Here is a 20,320-nt window from a genome sequence, read left to right as displayed (position 1 = left end):
AGAAGAAAAATTCCATTATTATGTTTTATATTCTTTTTGTTGTCTGTTTAGTACTTCTTTGTGTTTCAGAACATTGAATTTTGAAATTTTTTGGAGATTACAGACTAATTATATCATAGAATGTCCTTCATTTACATTTGTCTAATGTTGTTTCATAATTACATTAAGATTAAGAGCATCTGGGCTAGGGCTTAGCTCAGAGATCGTGCCTGCCATGCGTGCGGCCTGGGTTCGATCCTCAGCACCACATACAAAATAAAAGATGTTAGATGTCTGCCGAAAATTAAAAATAAATATTGAAAAAAAAAAAAATAAAAAAAAAAAAAAAAGTTGAAAAGTTGAAACTTTCCGCTGTTTAGTTTTCAGCAAGGTAATCTACTGGTAATTCAGAAAAGATAATGTGTGCATATACACACAAAGAGATAAATATACATATATAAATGAATTTGTAAGTCATTGGAAAAATGGTATCTCACAATATTCAATACAAACTTTCCTCTAAGTAGGAGATTTACTGTTTTCTGAAATGGAAGGTCTTTTACAAATCAGGGTTCATTAATGGGTCACATGGGGACAAGTGTCAAATGACTATACATTATATTTGCAGAATCCTCCAATTTTCTTCACACTTTAACATGTCCCTCTATCTGCAGCTCAATTCTAGGATTCTGATCCACTGTCTTTTTCCATTCAACTTCTTTCCTTGGCTTAGGCCTCAAGGCCAACTCCCTTTGTCTCCTTAGCTCTACGTCACTCACAGGTAATCTCATTGCTCCCAGTTCTCTCCAAACTCTCCCCAGAACATTCACCTGAATCCCTCCTTGTGTATGTGAAGAACTCAAATATTAAAGAACCAACAATAGAAATCTTAAATTTAGGCTAAATAGGTTTTAGTAGTTTGTAAAAGTAACTTGCTCTAGCCATGTACAATTCTAACATTCCTAACTAACTCACTTGGAAAGCAGATAATGGGAAAGTGAGAGAAAGAAATAGACTCCTTTTTTGTCACTTATTAGTAATTGACATATGGGTTAGACATAAAACTCCCTGGAACTTCAGTCTCATTTCTTAGATGGAAAAAATAAAGTTGTTAAATGGCCTTGTTACATGTGAACATGTTTTGTAAATTTCAAACAAATGTTTGGTATGATTATTGTTAGTAATGGCAATAACATCTATTTTCTGAAAACTGATTCAGGCTTCTAGACTGAAATAGAAATCCAAGTATAAGCTGCACATCCTCCACTCCCAGGAAAAACATTTTTGCGAGGATGCAAAGGTTAAGAAATACCCAATTTTTCCTAGTTTTCAGGTGCACAGGCTTAAAGGACAAATACAATGCAAACTGCTCCAACAAATGTTCCTATTTCTTTTTTATTTTTAACCTCTCTCTCTGCATGGGTATTCCCCTCAGCTTATGTTAAATTCTCTTTTACTTATAGGGAAAAAATGCTCCTTGATCAACTTCTTCTTTAACTTATCATCTTCTCTTCTCCCCTAACTGGTCAGTTCCTAGATGACTATCATCTAATGTCCTGCAACCTCCTCCTCTCATTATTTCACTAAGTGTTCTCTTCAAGATCACTGATGACACTTCAATTACTAATGCCAGATGTCTAAAGTTCTCATCCTCCTTAACCTTCACTGTACTCAAAGTTACCTCCCCCACCCCGTTATCTATTGCTATTTAATATAGTATCTACACACTTATGGTTTAAAACCACTTTCTCATGATTCTGTGGGTCAGGAATTGAAACAGGTTCATCTGGATGGTTTTTCTGCTCCAAACAGTGGTGGGCCGGGGTCATTCACTCAGCTGCATTCAGTGGTGGATGAGATGGGATGGAATGGGATCTAATGGGTTGGGATAGGATGAGATAGGATGGGATGTCCAAGAAAATTTCACTCCTAACTCTAGTATCTCATGATCTTCCATGTGTGGCCAGCTTGGGCTTTTTCACAGCATGGAGATCACAGGGCAGTTGGATTTCTTACATGGCAGCTGCTTCTGAGAGGGAAGAAACGGAAGTTCTCAGACCTTTTAAGGGAAGGGCTTGGAAGTACCATAATGTCATTTCCACTGCATCCTATTAGTGAAAGCAGGTCAGATGCCCAACCTAAATTCAAAGAAGAAAGAAACTTCACTTCTTGAGAGAGGAATGGCAAAGAATCCATGGTCATCTTTAATTCTCCATGTGACTATATCTTTCTTGGCATCTTCCTTTCTCTTCTGTTTTTGTAGTATAATTTAGTCTAGATTAAAAGTTTTCAGGGCTGGGGTTATGGCTCAGTGGTAGAGTACTTGCCTAGCATGCATGAGGCACTGGATTTGATCCCTGACACCACATAAAAATAAATAAATAAGTAAACAAACAAACAAACAAAGATATTGTGTCCATCTACAACTAAAAACTATTAAAAAAGTTTTCAAACTTTTAAAATCTTGACTCAAATAAAATATTCTTCTATACTGTAATCTATCAACATATACTTATAAAATATAAACAAATGTTTTGCAATATACGCCTTTTTACAATGTAAATGTATTCTATTCTATTCTGTTTTTTAAAATGATGTTTTATCATTCACAAACATATGCTTCCCTTCTCTGGGGAGGATTATATTTCATACCTCATTGATAGAAGATTCAGTCATGTAACTTGCTGTGTCCAATGCTCGGCCATGTCCAGACAGAGGTTTTAAAACACTGAGTTTGGTTCACTATTCCCTTTCCTTTCTCAGCTGCAGTTGTGGTATATTTTGAGTCTCTAAAACTTGAATATCTAAAACACTACAAAACACTTATTTGGGTGGATCTCAACAAAACAAACAAACAACAACAACAACAAACAAGACTTCCATGGGATCAGAATATTCTAGCTAGAAGCTATTCATCCGTCTGGATTATGGAGTAGACCGCTTTGAAAAACCTACATATGGGCAGCCTAACAGAAGGTAAACAGGAAACAAACCTTTGTTGTTAAAGTCACTGACACTATGTCATTGTGTCAGTCTATTTTTGTCTTGACTGATCCATTGTTTGCAACCTAATGAAGGAATTTAGCATTCACTAATGAATTGCGGGTCTTAACTTGGAAAACCACTATCCTTTCTGCCTTTTTCTATTTCCTCTTCATTTCATTTGTCCTTCATGACAAACGAAAGTGTTCCCTTCTTGAAACACTTAAAAACTATTATACTTTCTGCCTCGTTCTGTTTCCTCTTCCTTTACCTTCATAACAAATGAAAATGTTCCCCCAATATACACATCTATGACCTATTTCTTTTCTCCCTTAACAATCTCCCTTGGCAATTTTATCCCATACAGTCTTCATGGTTTCTCATTTGGACTAGTAAACATGTCTCTTGCCTGCTTGTTTGCTTTCATTCTACATTATTTCTATCTCCTTTTCATTCTCCCTTCTCTGAGAGATTAACTTATCTGCATGACTATCATCATCAGAGATCCTCCATGCTTTCTTGCTGTCCAGAAAGTGAGTCCAGATCCCCTGGCCCAGCTTTCTTGTCCCTCTACCCACCTCCATCAGCCTGGGTTCTCAGACCCAATCAGACCACCCATGTGCTCGGTGATAAAAACCAGTCTCTTTCTTTATACTGTTCCACTGCTTAGAATGCATAGAAACCCCCCACTCTTCCTCATGAAATGCTGAAATGCTGTACTTCCATGTTCTACTCCATCTTCATTACCCCTGTTCAAATACATTGGTTTTGGACAAATACTTTGTTCAAAAAGACTCTTCCATGAAGCCTTTTCTTATCTTCCTAGTTGGAAGTCTCCTCTCTTCTTGAAATATCCAGAACCTCACAGTGGTTCCCCATTTTGCCTTCCATTTCTTATCACTCAATCAAGGAACAGGACATGGACAACAGTTACTCCCCACCAGATCATGACTGTTTAACACAATAGTGACTTCATGAGTGTCACTCACAAACATGACATGAAGGTTAGCAGAGCAGTGCAGCACACTCCAGTCTCCATTGTCTCCTTGTTGGCAGAATACGTGGGATTGTTTTTTACCCATGTAGACAGGATGGCTCCTGAAATAACATGCACACGACCTATATATGTTACCTCTAAGTAGTTGTTTAAGCTTCTCAGCTGCAGTTGTGGTATATTTTGAGTATCTAAAATACTACAAAACACTTATTTGGGAGGATCTCAACAGAAACAATAACAACAACAACAAACAAGACTGAGTGATATTTTAAACAGGTTTTTTTTTTTTTTTTGGTGTGTGTGTGTGTGTGTGTGTGTGTTTGGTGCTGGGGACTGAACCCAGGGCTTTATGCATGCGAGGCAAACACTCTACCAACTAAACTATATCCCCAGCCCATACACAGATTTTTATACAATTGGACAAAACAATCTTGCACTTAAAGGAGTCAGTTTAAGCAATTCAGAAGTTTCACTCAGAAGATAACTTGCTAAGCAGGCAGACAAAAGAAGCTCTATGTTATTGTGCGTTTTCCCTCAAGAAGGCCAAATAATTTAAAAACTAAAGTTTACAAAGTACATGCTATCTCTGGAAGAAGAGGAATGGTTATCATTAAATGATATATAATTCTAAGAGGAAAATAATTTAATTACTTGAGGTCTACCCCCAACTCAGTGCAATGCCCAGGCAACTCCCAATCTTGAATTTTATGCAAATGATTTATCGGCAAAATCAGATGGCACATTTTTAACAGACAGAGGGCTGAGGATGAGAGAAAGTAGATTCCAGATAGTGAGGATAAGACTAATACTTTTTTATTTCCATGTCATCAGTCTCCTCTTTCTCTCAATTGCTAGAGCTTTTACTGGCCTCATACTCCTCAAGCTACAACACAACATGTCACATAAATCTCTTCATGTGCACTGTAGAGCCACACCATCATATCAGCACATGCTGCTATCATTGAGAGCCATGAGATATTTTCTTAGGCTGTCTCTATACCCACAGCTAATGTATGTGTACCTCACCCCAGGATTCAGAGTGAGCCAGGCTGAATCCTGGCAAGGTACCTTTCTCTCACTTCTCACCTATGAAATGAAAGATGTGGCTAGATAGTCTCTAAAGCCCACTTCAGCTCCATGATTCTATGAGTCCAGAGACAATTGTGCTTATTATTATGACAGCTACTTATGCAATAGTTTTCAATTAACTATTTTCTTTTAAGATTCTCTATTCTGAACAATGTCAAAATGACTGAAAATATTCTATATGTCTGTGGCAAACTTGCCTAAAGAAACAAAAAATATAAACATCATATTAAAATATAGGTCAGACAACATATCTCAAATATGCAATAAGTCTCTTAAAATGATTTAAGACCAAGGTTGCCTATGATAAGTTATAAAAATATTAAAATGAACTGAACCAAAATAATACCAAATAAACCAGCTACTCAACTACAAATATGACCTCGAAATCTTATGGGAGTCAAAAATTCCAGTAAAAATAACAGAAGAGATGAAAACACAAGTTTCTTATTATCACACTTCATATGTTATAAAACATAACAGCTAACTTATTTTTGGCAAGATGATTAGGGATTGCAACACTCTGGCTTACACAAGCTCACTTGATTGTCAAATGCATCTCAAATGGAGCATGTCATGCTAACTTGTCTTAGAGTAGCCCAAAGACACTGAAATTTCAACACTTCAGTGGGGATCATACCACTAAAATAAACTGGCCCAGGTGTTTGGGGTTGGGGTTGCAAAAAATGTGGTTAACTGAAACCAGATAAAACTTCTGAATTAAAAAAAATCATACAGATGCCCCCCAAAGTGCCTTTTATGAATAATTTATTACACAGGTTATTTTCTAGCATACACGCTTTTAATGAAGATAAAAAAGTTTCACAATCTCTGCAAACTCTACGATCACAGTGTAAGCTATGTCTCTACAAATAAGACTAGGTTAAGCTTGTGGTTCATCTTTTTTTTGCCTTTTCTCCAATATTCTTTTTTAAAAATTGTTATTTAGTTATTTATTTTTGGTGCTGGGGATTGAACCCAGGGCTTTGCACAATGCTCTACCACTGAGCCACACCCACAGTCCCATTCACTACCACTCTTGCATGGGCAAAATACATGAAAATAAGACAATATAAAGTTAGGGAGTTGAAGAAGCTATAATAATGTATATAACTTTAAGATGCACTATTGTACTTCTTTCTCAACAGACACTGAAAAGGCAAGCCCCCCAAATGAGAAGGATTCAAAATGAATGTGTTAAACAATCATTTTCAGTGTACACAAGAGAAACCAAATATCACATATAGAATGGATCTGGAGCAAGCAAACAAAAAACACAGACCGGTGATTAAGTTAACAGACTCTGATAAGCTCAGAAATGAGCATTTTTTTCTTTACATTTATAGAATGGTAAATTATTACTATTTTAAATATTAAAGAAAAAATTTAAAAATTTAAATGTTTTTAAAGCTTTAAAAACATCTGAACAACTAATAACCAAAAATTATATTTCATATCAGTTTGCTGCATTTTATTTGGCAGGACCAAGTCACTGCCTTTAGTAAAAAATCAATTCAGTACTTCAATTTATATATACCACACGAGTGAAATCCTAATTGTACAGTGGTGGGATAGGCAGCTTCTGACATAGCTTCCAAGGTGCCTCCCATCCTGGAATGCAGGCCTTTGTGTAATTTCTTCTCCTTACATGTGGCTGCACCTAGTGACTTGATTCTAACAAAAAGAATAGAGCAAAAGTGATATAATGTCATTTCTGTAGGTTACAGGTTACAGACTATGACTTTTATCTTGCCAGCAGAGTCTGTCTGTCTCTTCTCCCAGGTTTACACAGATGAAGCAAGCTAGAGAGGCTAAAATTAAGGAGGGTAGCTCCCCCCTTCCACCCCCAACTGCCAGTGATGAACCAAGATTCTCAGTCCAGCAATTTTCAGGGAACTGAGTCTTGCCAGCAAACCACATGAGTGAGCTTAGAAGCAAATTCATCTCACGTTTTCAGAAGACAATGCACCCCTGGAAGACAACTTAATTATAAACTTATGAGAGACCCTGCAACAGAGGATCCAGCTAAGTGTGGCAAGAATTCTGAATAGAAACTGTGAGAGACTAAATGTGTTTTACACTACTAAGTTTGGGGCAATTTGACATATAGCAGTAGGTAACCAATACAGTAGTTAACCTATTGACTGAGCTGTTGATTCTAGTGTCATTTCTATAACAGTAACAGATAAGACCTATTTGAAAGTTTTAAGTTCCAGCTATCATTGCTAATACTTTATATAATTTTCACAAGAATCCTTTGAAGAACATATTATTATCCCATTTTACAGATAAGGAAACTGAGTTAGAGACTTAATAACTTGTCTAAGGTCACACAGACAAAACATGACAGCAAGTATTTGAACCTGGGTGTTCTTGCTCTAGGAACAGAGCTCACAGCACTTACGAAAGCAGAACCACCAAGAGGAAGGCCTGGACACTCTGAAGATAGTACCCACACAATATAGCACTAGAGGAAATTTCAAAAGCACAGTAGAGGTTAGTAGTCAAGCAAAATGCTAAAAGCAGAAACAAAGAGTGGGGGGGGGGGAGAACAGAGAAGAGCAATAATACAATAAATAAAGTACAAGCTTGAATTTACATTTAGAGATGAAAAATATGTTTTTTAATACCCAACAAGAGAAAATTAAAAAAAAAAAAACCCACTTAGTATTAAAAACCGTAGTCAGGGAGGTTATAATTAATACCTTTTCCAGGCAATGATGAATAAATGAGTGTGTCAAGCTGGTGGGAAAAGGAACAAATGCATAGTGAGCTCCAAGAACCTACTGGAGGGCTGGGGATGTGGCTCAAGCGGTAGCGTGCTCGCCTGGCATGCGTGCGGCCTGGGTTCGATCCTCAGCACCACATACAAACAAAGATGTTGTGTCTGCCGAAAAACTAAAAAATAAATATTAAAAAAAATTCTCTCTCTCTCTCTCTCTCTTAANTTTTTAATATTTATTTTTTAGTTCTCGGCAGACACAACATCTTTCTTTGTATGTGGTGCTGAGGATCGAACCCGGGCCGCACACATGCCAGGCGAGCGCGCTACCGCTTGAGCCACATCCCCAGCCCCCTAGGCATTTTTAATATGTCTTCCTGACTCCAGTACCTCACTTAATATCTGATACACAGTAACATTAAATATTTGTGAATAAAAGAACAAATGTGTGTCTCATAAAGCCTGGCAAGGGCTGGGGTTGTGGCTCAGCGGTAGAGCGCTTGCCTAAGCATGTGCGAGGCCCTGGGTTCGATCCTCAACACTACATAAAAAATAAATAAATAAAACAAAGGTATTGTGTCCAACTACAACTAAAAAATAAATATTAAAAAAACCTGGCAAACTACAGAAGATGTGGATTTATGACTAAATAAAGACCTGGTGTTCCATAAGGACAGCTGTTTACCTATCAATGAGGATAATACATTTTTTGCTTCTAAAAGGAGACATGAATATTTGCAAAATACCCTCCCAATACAGAGCTTTCTATTTCTTGGATGGTAACTACTTTTAAATATTCCTTTATAAAATACAGCAAGTTAAATGCAACATCAGAATTCTAGACAACTCTAGATTCAAAGGCATTCATTGAGAAAATTCCATTTCTCTCTATTATTTTTTTTAAACTATGGGAATTTCATGAACATATACTTACCTAGGCCCACAGTAATGGGAAGTGAAGATGAAGGAAGCCATCAAGTATCCCTCTCTCCATTAACCAAGAGAGAAAGTGCTGAGGAGAATGTATACAGTGCACAATAAGGTGTGGACAGTCACCTCCTAAGGCATACTTACTGGAAGCTCAGGGGCACGCTTCAAGATCTGAAGAGCAATGTAGCTGCCTATTGAATGGCCAATGAGCATAAGCTTTACTTCCTTTGGCACATGGGTTCTCAGGAAAGCTAGTTTGTGTTCTATCTGACCATGTAGTCCATAGATGTCCTTAATTTCTTGAGCATTTGCATCTAAAAGCAAAAACAGGAACATGCTTTCATTCAATAAGTAAACATACTAAACTGGAAAAATCTTAAAAAAATACTGATCATTTATCAAAAGGCTACAGTGTATTAGGTAATTAAATAATATCAATCAATCCTCACAACAATCCTGAGAGGGAAATATTATCATTTTCATTTTCCAGATGAAAATCTCAACACTGTAGGTATCATGTAACAGAGGGACAGTCACAGACTAAGTAGAAGAGGTGAGACTCCAATTTGGGTCTTTTTGTCCTCAAAGCCCATGATCTTTCAACTATTCCACGAACTACTGGTAGTTTAGGTAAGCGATTCTTAAACTTGAGCATGCATGCATCAGAATTCCCTGGAGGGTCTTGTAAAACAGATTGCTGGGTCCTACCACCAGAGTTTCTGAGTCAGTAGGTCTGGGTTTGGGCCCAAGAATTTGCATCTGTTTCTAGGAGATGCTGATGTGCTGATTTCAGGACCACACATTGAGAACCTCCAGTTTAGGTTAGTTTTTATTATTAATAAACAACCAAGAAAGTCCTACACTGCCTTAATATTTTAGATAATCTTTGTTTAAAGAACTCAGACTCGAAAGATCCAGGTAGGAATGTTGTAAACTGTTTCTTTTAACCAGTACATCTTTTGACTTGCTTGAACTAACTTTCTTTTCTGTCACAAATGAACTATTTTTCAGATTCTTCAAGATGTAATGAAAAACTATCCCTGCCTTCAAGAAGATCACAGTCCAAGAAGAAGAAATATACATAAAAACACAATTATAAAAACCTCAAGAAATTATCTAAAGCATTTGGGAAAAGAATAGGGTTTTAATGGATCATGATAAAAGGTAATCCTCCTTTGGATTCATAAAAAGTAAGGCACCCTTAAGTTACCTAAGATAAATACTAGACAACATTCTTTGTTACATGCTCATTACTATAAATGTACAAATTTAAGTATAATTTGAATGCAAGCAGAACAGTCTAAATTTAACTACATATTTAATTATATATACATACACACACACATATATACATGTCTAGCTACACACTGAACACAAATACATAACTTTAACTATATATTTTCATATAGCATTTAAAGTCTTCCATGACCACAGTACTGATATGATTACAGCACTACCTGAGCCTTTTGCTAAGACTGGATCTGTAGACCATAACTCTCTACATCTCACACAAGAATTTTCTTAACTACTGAACTCTTCCTTTCTGTTCTACAAAGCTATATCTTAACAATAATTGTGATCAAACAACTTATATGTAGAATTAAAAAGGCTAATGACAGAACTTCATATTGAAAAAATGCTTTGAGCAAGAGGAGTATTCGGTTTATTTCTTAGGTAAGTTCTTTATAAGACACAAAACCATACCATGTATTGTTCATCTTACATAAATAATGAAGAATATAAAAAGAACCATTATATATTTACTCTAAATTTATGATAGCAGAACTGGAAAATATCCACGAAGAAGACAAAACCTTTTAATGTATTATTTTACTTCATTTATTTTTATTGATAAAAATATCAAAGTATATGGCAGTGTTATCTGTCAATTGTGAGTAAAAAAAACTTGAACTGTTATATAATTGTAGAAACTATTAAACTTTTATGTTTTTAAAAATTTCTCAAAATATTAAAACAATGCTTAAATATACTGTTCCCAGGTATCTTACCTCTAATGTATAGGGAAAACTATCCTTCACTTCTTTATTATTCAAATGGGGCACAGAATCACCAAAGGATGCTCTGTGTTCATGGGAAACACCAAGGAAGCAGCTGGATGAGAACCATGGTCCCTAATTCTTTATGCTTACTTAATTCACAGATATGAAAGGCCTTCTTTTCACAACTGACTCAAGTTTGCTAAGCTGATGTGAAAGTTTACTCATACCTTAGGCTCATCTGTTCTGGGTACCCTAAATATTCTGTAAGTTCCTTGTATCAAAACATGGGTGCGGCTCCTAATTCTGAAGGTATGCAACATGTGGAGAGGATGTAGATAGGCACTCTATTTAAAACTGCTATCTTAATAATAAAAAGCTGTAAATTCCAATACATCTTAAAAATATTTTTAAATTATTATTTTCTAAACAGATGGTGAAATCAAGGGTCCTCAAATTACGTTTTCCACTTGACTAACACCAGTGATCTGCTAAAGACTTCACAGAAGAAGTGTGGGAAACAGGAGAGAGATTCAGCACAAACATACTGTTATAGACTTAGGAAACAGAGCAAGAAGCACAGAAGTGTGGGGTGAGATTTCAGAAACAGCCATGAGTTCTGGGGCTATCTGTGGTTACTGGGAGAGGTGGAACAAAAAGGAAGACTGTGACTAATCAAGAAGGGCATGAACGATCATACTGATCACACCAAGGAGTCTGCTCTCATTTTCTGAGCAGTGAGAAGACCTCTAAGGACTGTGAGCCTGCAGCAGCATGGTCTGGTCGGTGATTTTGGACAGAACTGCCACGTTGACACTCCCTAGTCCTTCCCTCTGTCCTGAGACTCTAACACTGCACTTGATTTTGACTTCTTCCTTGTCCTGTCTCTTGGTTTTTCTACTTCTTTCTACCCAGAGACCTGCTTTCACTCCTACTGTGAGCCCTGAGACTGAACTGACTGACTATTCCTGCTTTGGGCTCATCTAGTCAGTCCATCTTTCCTCATGTCTCTGCTCGTCTAGTCCCAGCAAGAAAGAAAGCTCTACAGGTTTTTCTCTCTTTCTTTCCATTTGGGAGACTGTAGTGGCAGTAGTTGATAACACTTTAGATAATGCATTATTCAAATTCATCACTAATTACAAGATTTTCTGAGATATTTTTAGGCAATGTTTTTAATCTGTTAAACTGAACCAGTATGATTTCTAGCTTCTATTTTGTACTTCTTGAACAAATAACTTAAAATTGTTGGTAATGATTCTAGTAAATTAAGCCAAAAAACCAGTTATACTTCTAATTCCTCAAATTTTCTTTTCACTTTTTTCTTTTTGAATCATCCCTTCTGACATTGGTGAACATCTGTTCTCTCAATTATAGTCAATTTGTGACTGTGATAATGTGGTGCAACTAGAATATTATTTCCAACTGTGCATAATTTTAACACATGCTAATATGAAGCAAAACATACTGTTGCCATCTGATGTGTCATTATGGCTTTCTCTCAATACATATTTTTCACACCATACTTTGGGTGTCAGAAAACTTGTACCTTAGGACAATAATCTTGGATGGTGAATATAATATATCTGTCCTGTCTACACAAAGCAACCTTCTAGAGCATACACTTTCAAACACAACGTTCAACATGTAAAACAGGTGAAAGCACAACTGTTCTGCTCAAATGGGCATTGGTAAGGCCCAGGCTCAGCCTTCACAGAACTTTTGAGCTACCCAGAATCACTGTCCTAAAAGTAAAGACTGGCATGTCATCTCCTTCTACTCCCTTGCAATACCACACATGATAATCTAGTTGGCAGTCAATAAATTCTTCATGGTGACGAGTTGTCTTTTCACCCTCTCTAGACACCACAGCCTCCTTTGGCCCATGGTGGCCCTCTGGGCTAATGCCTCTAGATGGCACTGTTCTCATGAGATAGCAAAGAACCCAGGCTCCAATTACTAAGTTATTAACAGAGCAGCCCAAACAGCAATAAGCATACTCAAAGATGCAAATAAGATGTTGATTTAGAACAAGAATTAAAGACATGTCCTAGAAATGAAAACATACAACACATAGTTTCTATTGGTTTTGTTCATCAGTATCCAATGGGGCAGACAGAGGTCAATGATTCTGAAAGCATGGTCCCAGCATTAGCAGCATCCTTATTACTTGGAAGCTTGTTGGAAATACAAATTCTTAGATTCCCACAGATCTATTGAATCAACACCCTTGGGGGTGGCCATTTATGTCTTAATAGATCCTCTAGGTAATTCTGATACATGCCAAAGTTTCAGAACCCTTGATCTATGGCAATCCTTCCAGTCTGTTTAGACTTTCAAAGCTGCTATTCATGTTTTGTTCAAATGTTTGCATTCTGTCTTTAGCATGAGTTCTAATGGTAAATGTGATTGGCTGTTGCTCTGATTAAGGAATTTGATACATAAATTTTCTCTCCAATGCATGGCCTTTCTCACCAAAGTAAAACTGTAGGAATAAGACATACTCACCACTCACCATTAAAAAGTTGACACAGCAAAAGAATAGGAATAAACCCTTCCCAGTACCTTGTAGTATTCCCATTTCTTCCTACTTCCCAGTCTTTGGATTATCTCTTTTCTTGACTAGTTCAGAAAATAGGCCAGAACAGCTGGTAGATTTTTGAAGATTGGCACATCAAATAAACCTTTTTTCTAGGAAAAATTCTTCTTTTTTTTCCTCTAGTGCTAGGGATCCAAACAAAGGCCTCAGATGCTAGGCAAGAACTCTACCACTGAAGAAATTTTTTTGTTGGTGCATATTAATTACACAAATCGGTGGGCTTCATTGTGGCATATTGGTACATGAACATAACATAATTTGATCAATTTCACTCTCTAATACCTCCCCTAACCTTTTCCTCCTCCTTTCCCCCACTCCCCTTCCAGAAAAATTCTCTTAATAGCTATTTTCTAAATACAAGACTACAAAAAACATATTATAAACAGATCAGAATTTCCTGATAAAGGAAGAGCTATGTATGATAATAAAGCCCCAATTTTGGGCATATATAAATGAATATTTGAAAATATTTCATAGCAGAATAAGTACATGTTACATTTTATTCACTTTCAGTTACGTTTGAAAGAGAACTTTGGTAGAGGCAAGCACTTTATCAACAGAGCTATATTCCCAGCCATGAAAGAGAAATTTTAAATCAAGGCTGCAATTTGTATATTCAATTTGTATATTCAGTTTCATTACTCTGTTAAAAATCAAGTTAGATAATCACTATTCATTCACCTTTCAAAATATGCCCTTAAAACAAAACAAAACATGCCCTGATTCTAATGGAGAGTGTTGCTAATTCTAATTTTTCATTGCTGCTAAATAGAAAAGCAACTGATTTTTATATATTAACCTTGCATCCTTGATATGGCAACAACCAAGAGTTTTCTGTTGTTGTTGTGGACTCTTAGGGATTTCCTACACAGAAAGTCATATCTTCTGCAAATTAAAAGTTTTATTTCTTTTTCCCCAATCTGCTTATCTTTTAATTCCTTTTTTGGTCTTACTACATTAGCTAGGAATTGCAACCCAGTGATGAATATGAGTGGTGGGAAGGGACATCTTGTCTTGTTCCCTTTCTTAGGAGGAAGCGTTTGGTTTCTTACCATTAAGTATAATGTTATCCATTTGTGTACAATATGTCAAAATGCATTCTACTGTCATGTATAACTAATTGCAATTTTTAAAATATGATAGTTTTTACAAATATTCTTTATCAATTTGAGTAAGTTTCCCTCTATAACTAGTTTCTGAGATTTTTAAAAAATAATAAGTATTTTTTTTAACTGTGTTTTCTATATCAATTGATAGGTACAATTAAACATTTTTTTCTTTACATTTCAGCTTGGGAAGTTTCTATTGACCTATTTTCAGACTCACTTATTCTTTCCGCAGATACATCTAGTCTACTGGTGATCTCTTTGTAAAATCTTTCGTTTTTTATTGCAGTATTTCTTAGTATTTTTTTTTGGAAATTTCTTAAGAGTCTCCAACCCTGGCTTGCTTTAGCCATTCTTTCTAACATGCTATTCTTTCCACTAGAGTCCTATACTCTATTAACAGTAGTTATTTTAAATTTCATGATAATTTCAAAATTGGTAATAAGCATAGACCTGAGTTTAGCTCCATACTTTCTTTATTTAGTCAGACTGGTTTATCTTGACTTTTACAATGCCTTGTAATTTTTGTTGTTGTTGTTTAAAACCAGACATGATGTATCTGGTAACAGGAACTAAGTTAAAAAGATTTTTTTTTTTTATGTGAGACTTTGTTAATTAATTAATGGCTAGAAGTTGGGTTGTATTTAATGTTTACTGTACTTGTAGATGCCAGAGACTTCAGTTTCCTCTAAGTTCCTGTTTTCTATCCTTTGTCATCACTGGCTTTCCCTAAGAACTCCTCATTAAACAAACTCTGTGTCTTGTGATTTTTGTAGCTGCAATACACTTTCATTATAAATTTCTCTTTCAACAGAGGTCTGTTGAGGTAGTGATAAAATATGGAAGAGAAAAGTATCTTATAACCTATAATTAAAGCTCAGTCTCTACGTGGGCCTGAAAACCTGTACTGTGATCTTCCAAAGAGCCTGTCACCTTTTCCCCCACCTCCAGGATAGAGAAATCTTTCCTCAGGAACACTGGTTAAGTGTCCTTCCTCAGGTTAGATAAGGGTCTGGCAAAAGGGAAGCCTTTGTTGTTGAGAATGCTCTGGGCATCCTGCAAAATTCTTCTCCATGGGTCAAAAACTTTGCAGAAATCTTCCTCAGATATTCAAAAAATAATCTAATGGAGTTTCTGGAGGTAACACCCAAGAAAATGTGGGTGGGTGCGCAAGAGGAGTCCTATGGGAGTTTCTCACGTTCACCTCCAATAATTCATCAAAATCACTATTGCATATTCTATCAGCTTATGGCTCTCTGATCCTCCACTTCAGGTATTCTCTTCTCTCCAAATTCCAGGTGGGAATTTGTCCTGTGACCTCAATTCTCTGCCAGATCTAAGAAAAATCACCGGATTTCATTTTTTTAAGCTTTTTTCTTATTGTGAGGATGAAAGTGACAAATTCCAAGTTCTACATGTCAGAGATAAAAAACAAGTCCACTACTTGTTTTTTAAAATCATTCGACACTGAAAGTTTTCTTGGTACATAATATATGCCCACTTATTTTTTGGACAGGTAATACAAAGTAAATAAATTTTGAAAAAATACCCTCAGAATAAAAATGTAACCATTTTATTAAGGCTTAAGATATACACTTTATCATGACATTGTCATAGGGAAGAAAGCATTAAAATTCACTTATTAGACAATTCTTAAGATACTTATTTCAGCCTGGAAAAAACTCCTCAGCTACTGTAGAGAAAGTGTTAAAGGCACTGGGAAATCTCATTTCTCTGCCAAGCTGCTAATGCTTGTTTGATTTGAGGTTGAGAAAATTTAAACATAATTAAAAAAAAATTATAAAGCTACAGCATTCTTTTTCCAACCTTTATATTAAGGAAAACTATTTGTTTTACTTTCTTGTTTAGTTTTGAATTGCTTAAATTTTTAAATAATAAGTACATATAACTTTTTAATACAAAAATATGATTAAAAATTTCCATTTTGAAAATAAATTGTACAATGTTAGTCATTAAAACTAACAGATTAGCTATAAAATAAAAAAGTTAAGAACCATATTTAACTAGATGAATTGATACTGTTTATAGGATCTGAAACACTTACCCAAACTAACAATAGATTAATAAATCAAGCTTTAGAAGCTGTTCAAAAATGTTCAGCATGACAAATCTTTACTCCTCACACTTCAGATAGAGCCCTAATATCCAGAGTATACAAAGAACTCAAAAAATTAGACAATAAGAAAACAAACAACCCAATCAACAAATGGGCCAAGGACCTGAACAGACACTTCTCAGAGGAGGACATACAGTCAATCAACAAGTACATGAAAAAATGCTCACCATCTCTAGCTGTCAGAGAAATGCAAATCAAAACCACCCTAACATACCACCTTACTCCAGTAAGATTGGCAGCCATTAGGAAGTCAAACAACAACAAGTGCTGGCGAGGATGTGGGGAAAAGGGTACACTTGTACATTGCTGGTGGGACTGCAGATTGGTGCAGCCAATTTGGAAAGCAGTATGGAGATTTCTTGGAAAGCTGGGAATGGAGCCACCATTTGACCCAGCTATTCCCCTTCTTGGTCTATTCCCTAAAGACCTAAAAAGAGCATGCTACAGGGACACTGCTACATCGATGTTCATAGCAGCACAGTTCACAATAGCAAGACTGTGGAACCAACCTAGATGCCCTTCAATAGACGAATGGATAAAAAAAATGTGGCATTTATACACAATGGAGTATTACTCTGCATTAAAAAATGACAAAATCATAGAATTTACAGGGAAATGGATGGCATTAGAGCAGATTATGCTAAGTGAAGCTAGCCAATCCCTAAAAAACAAATGCCAAATGTCTTCTTTGATATAAGGAGAGTAACTAAGAACAGAGTAGGGACGAAGAGCAGGAGAAGAAGATTAACATTTAACAGGGATGAGAGGTGGGAGGGAAAGGGAGAGAGAAGGGAAATTGCATGGTAATGGAAGGAGACCCTCAGGGTTATACAGTGGAGGGGGTAGAGAGAGAGGAGGGGAGGGGAGGGGAGAGGTGGGGAGGGGGGATAGTAGAGGATAGGAAAGGCAGCAGAACACAACAGACACTAGTATGGCAATATGTAAATCAATGGATGTGTAACTGATGTAATTCTGCAATCTGTATATGGGGTAAAAATGGGAGTTCATAACCCACTTGAATCAAAGTGTGAAATATGATATATCAAGAAATTTGTAATGTTTTGAACAACCAACAATAAAAAATTAAAAAAAAAAAAGAAAAAAAAATAAATCTGAAGGATTTACTCACATAAAAAAAAAATAAGTACAATAAAAATGTCAAGTGTTTCCACACGCTCAGTTGATCCTTAGCTACTAAATGTTGCTAAGCAGGGTATAGACCAGGTCTTGCTGCCAAACTATTCAAGTGAAATATTCAGGAAGTCATTCAAGTTTCCTGAACTAGAGCAATATATAATATTTCTAAGACATGGATGGTAAACTATTTTGCAAAACCACTTAGGTATTTAGTATGCCTAGCTGACTGATTAACATTCCTTCATACCAGATGTCTGGTTCTTCTCTATGCATATAAATTTTGTGGTTTGTGGGTGAACAGTAACTCTATAAAGAAATCAAGTGGATGATGCTGAAGATGAAGGTGAAGAGATCAAATAGAAAATTTGCCTAAATGATAAATCTTAACATAAAAACAGAATTTGTAAGTGAATCTGAAAGTGTAGAATTTCATGTTGACTTAGATCTAAGATATAAATGAGATAACATATACAAAAAAATTATTCTCTGATAATTCTTATGCAAAAAAAATTCTATCAAGTGAATGAAAATTTCACAATAAAATGTTTGTAAAAAAAAAATGTTCAGCATGTAATCATATTTACTACATCATATTTACTCCCTGGCCTGGGAGATCACTTCTTTAGAGACCATGCCTTTTATTTTTCTTCTACTTCTCCTCCTATCACAACTTTGGAAATATGCTATCAATAAATATATAGTGAATTAAAAAAAAGAAGGAAAGTCATATGTAGACTATTTGATCTACCCAAATTCTTACAGAGAATTCCTGCATAAGATTTAAAGTGTCTCTAAAAATCTTAAAATTACCAAAATGTGGCTTACACAGGGGTTCTCATTGGTAAAACTTTTTTGGGGGGAGGGGGGTGTAGCAATTATTTATTACTTTAAAAGTCAGTTCTCTCTTTTTTAAGACTGTTAGGTTAAATTAATCTTAATTATATAACTAAAAAAACAAATACAGAAGTTTATCAATAAATTTTTTGGTCTGACTTGGTTATCTGTTGTGTTATTAAAAAACCATTCCCACAACATAGTAACTTAAAACAATAACAACATTTATTTTGCTCATACACCTGTAATCTGATTAATGCACATCAAAGTCACCTGTTACATATAGTGGCGCAAAGTGTAGGGGATGAAATCATTGGTAAAACTCTTAATCTTAGCGGCTTTCTAGAAACAAGAATACTCATTCACTGTAAAGGAAACTAAATGTTAACAAGGACATACCTTCTGATGCTGTAAGAATCTTCGTGTCTTTGGGGGCCAAGGCATGCCCAGCATGACTGATAGTCCAAACTGGAAAGCATCTGTTTGTCAAAGAGTACAAAGCTTTTGCAAATGGCACATAAAAAGAAGAAAAACCCGGGTTACCTAGGAAAGAGACAAAGACCTTAGATTAATCAAACTCCTGTAAGAAGATGCAGACTAGAAAGGAAAGGTCAATTTCTCTTCACACTGTGCTCTACAAATCCTGCAATTTTATACCTATACTTTAATTTTTAATATCCTTTCTACCTTAAGTCTGGGAATAACCACTCAGAAAATTCTGTTCCTGCTTTTTCTCCAACTATTTCAAGTAAACTCTCCCTATTCCTCAATACACTAACTGGAATCACTAAACACAAACCAAGTGCTTAAACCCAAACACTGAGAGTCATTCTTGGTTTCTCCCTGTCCTTCACATCCAGCTTACCAATAAGTTCTGCTAAGTTAGCTTCCAAAATGCATCTCAAATTTGCCCATCTCTCTCCATTAGTGATCATCACTTCCCAGGTTTCCTACAACAGCATCCTAACAGGTCTCTCGGCTCTTGTCCCCTTGGAATCCATTCTTCAGGAAACCATAGAGATATATCTTCAAATCTCATCCGTTTTAAACACCCTTGAGTGGCTTCCCACTGTCATTTGGATAAAGTCTGAAATCACTAACACTGCCTATAAGACCCTTCAAGGTTTGACTGGCTCATTTATTAAGCTGCATGAAAATTAAACAAACAGGCCAGTCAAATCAGGGTTACTATCCCACACAAAGAGAACATTAAGGAATACTCAGTGTTGACTTGTCATTATCACAAGTACTTATGCTGCAAACTGATGTATTATCTTTGAAGGACACAAACTAATACATATTTTTCTTGTGTGTATTCAGAAAGTATTTTTTGACATACTTCTGATATAGAGAAATTGAATAAATAAATTATCTTTTTAAAAAGATTCAATCTAACACATGTGCATTGGAAAACGACAGTGAAATGGGGTTTTCATCTTGCAATTGTCTGGTTCATCTTCAGTTACTAGTCCATTGCTATCACTATCTATTTCTCCATTCAATTTATTGATTTCTTCTTGTTAGGTTTTCCCCACCTTACTTGAGTGCACTGATATAAATAACCACAGCCAAACTTCACTGATTTTTTTTCTCAACTGTTCATATCTTTCAGTTTCCTGGTTAGGCAGCACAGCAAGGTGCATAGATTCTAAGCCAGGTGTAGTAGAGCACGCTTGTGGAAGGCTAAGGTTGGAGGATCACTACAGTCCAGGAGTTCTTGACTAACCTGGGCAATATGGTAAGAACCTATCTCAAAAAAAGGAGCTGGGGGGGGGGCGGGGTTATGGCTCAGTGGTAAAGCACTTGCCTAGCATGCA

The 20,320-nt window shown here is 36.0% G+C and overlaps 1 protein-coding gene across 4 annotated transcripts in view; it reads right to left on the bottom strand.

Moving 5' to 3' along the window:
* Positions 1-20,320, bottom strand: part of Ldah (lipid droplet associated hydrolase) — an 88,421-nt gene that overhangs the window by 53,446 nt on the left and 14,655 nt on the right. For 3 of the 4 annotated variants that reach the window (XR_007348169.1, XM_015479941.2, XM_048804759.1), the window contains exons 3-4: positions 18,903-19,046; positions 8,841-9,010 (exon numbers count right to left, since the gene is read on the bottom strand). Coding sequence is in view for 3 of the 4 variants with exons in the window: in XM_015479941.2 (XP_015335427.1) it covers positions 8,841-9,010; positions 18,903-19,046 (314 nt within the window). In the remaining variant the exon portion in view is untranslated. Of the gene's footprint in view, positions 1-6,559; positions 6,719-8,840; positions 9,011-18,902; positions 19,047-20,320 lie in introns of those variants that run through there. The other variant, XM_048804760.1, reaches the window with a different exon arrangement.

This window comes from Marmota marmota, unplaced genomic scaffold (genome assembly GCF_001458135.2).
Source record: "Marmota marmota marmota unplaced genomic scaffold, marMar, whole genome shotgun sequence".
Taxonomy (NCBI): Eukaryota; Metazoa; Chordata; class Mammalia; order Rodentia; family Sciuridae; genus Marmota; species Marmota marmota.
The sequence above is the reverse complement of the archived record's forward strand: the minus strand, read 5'-3'. Positions and strand labels throughout refer to the sequence as shown.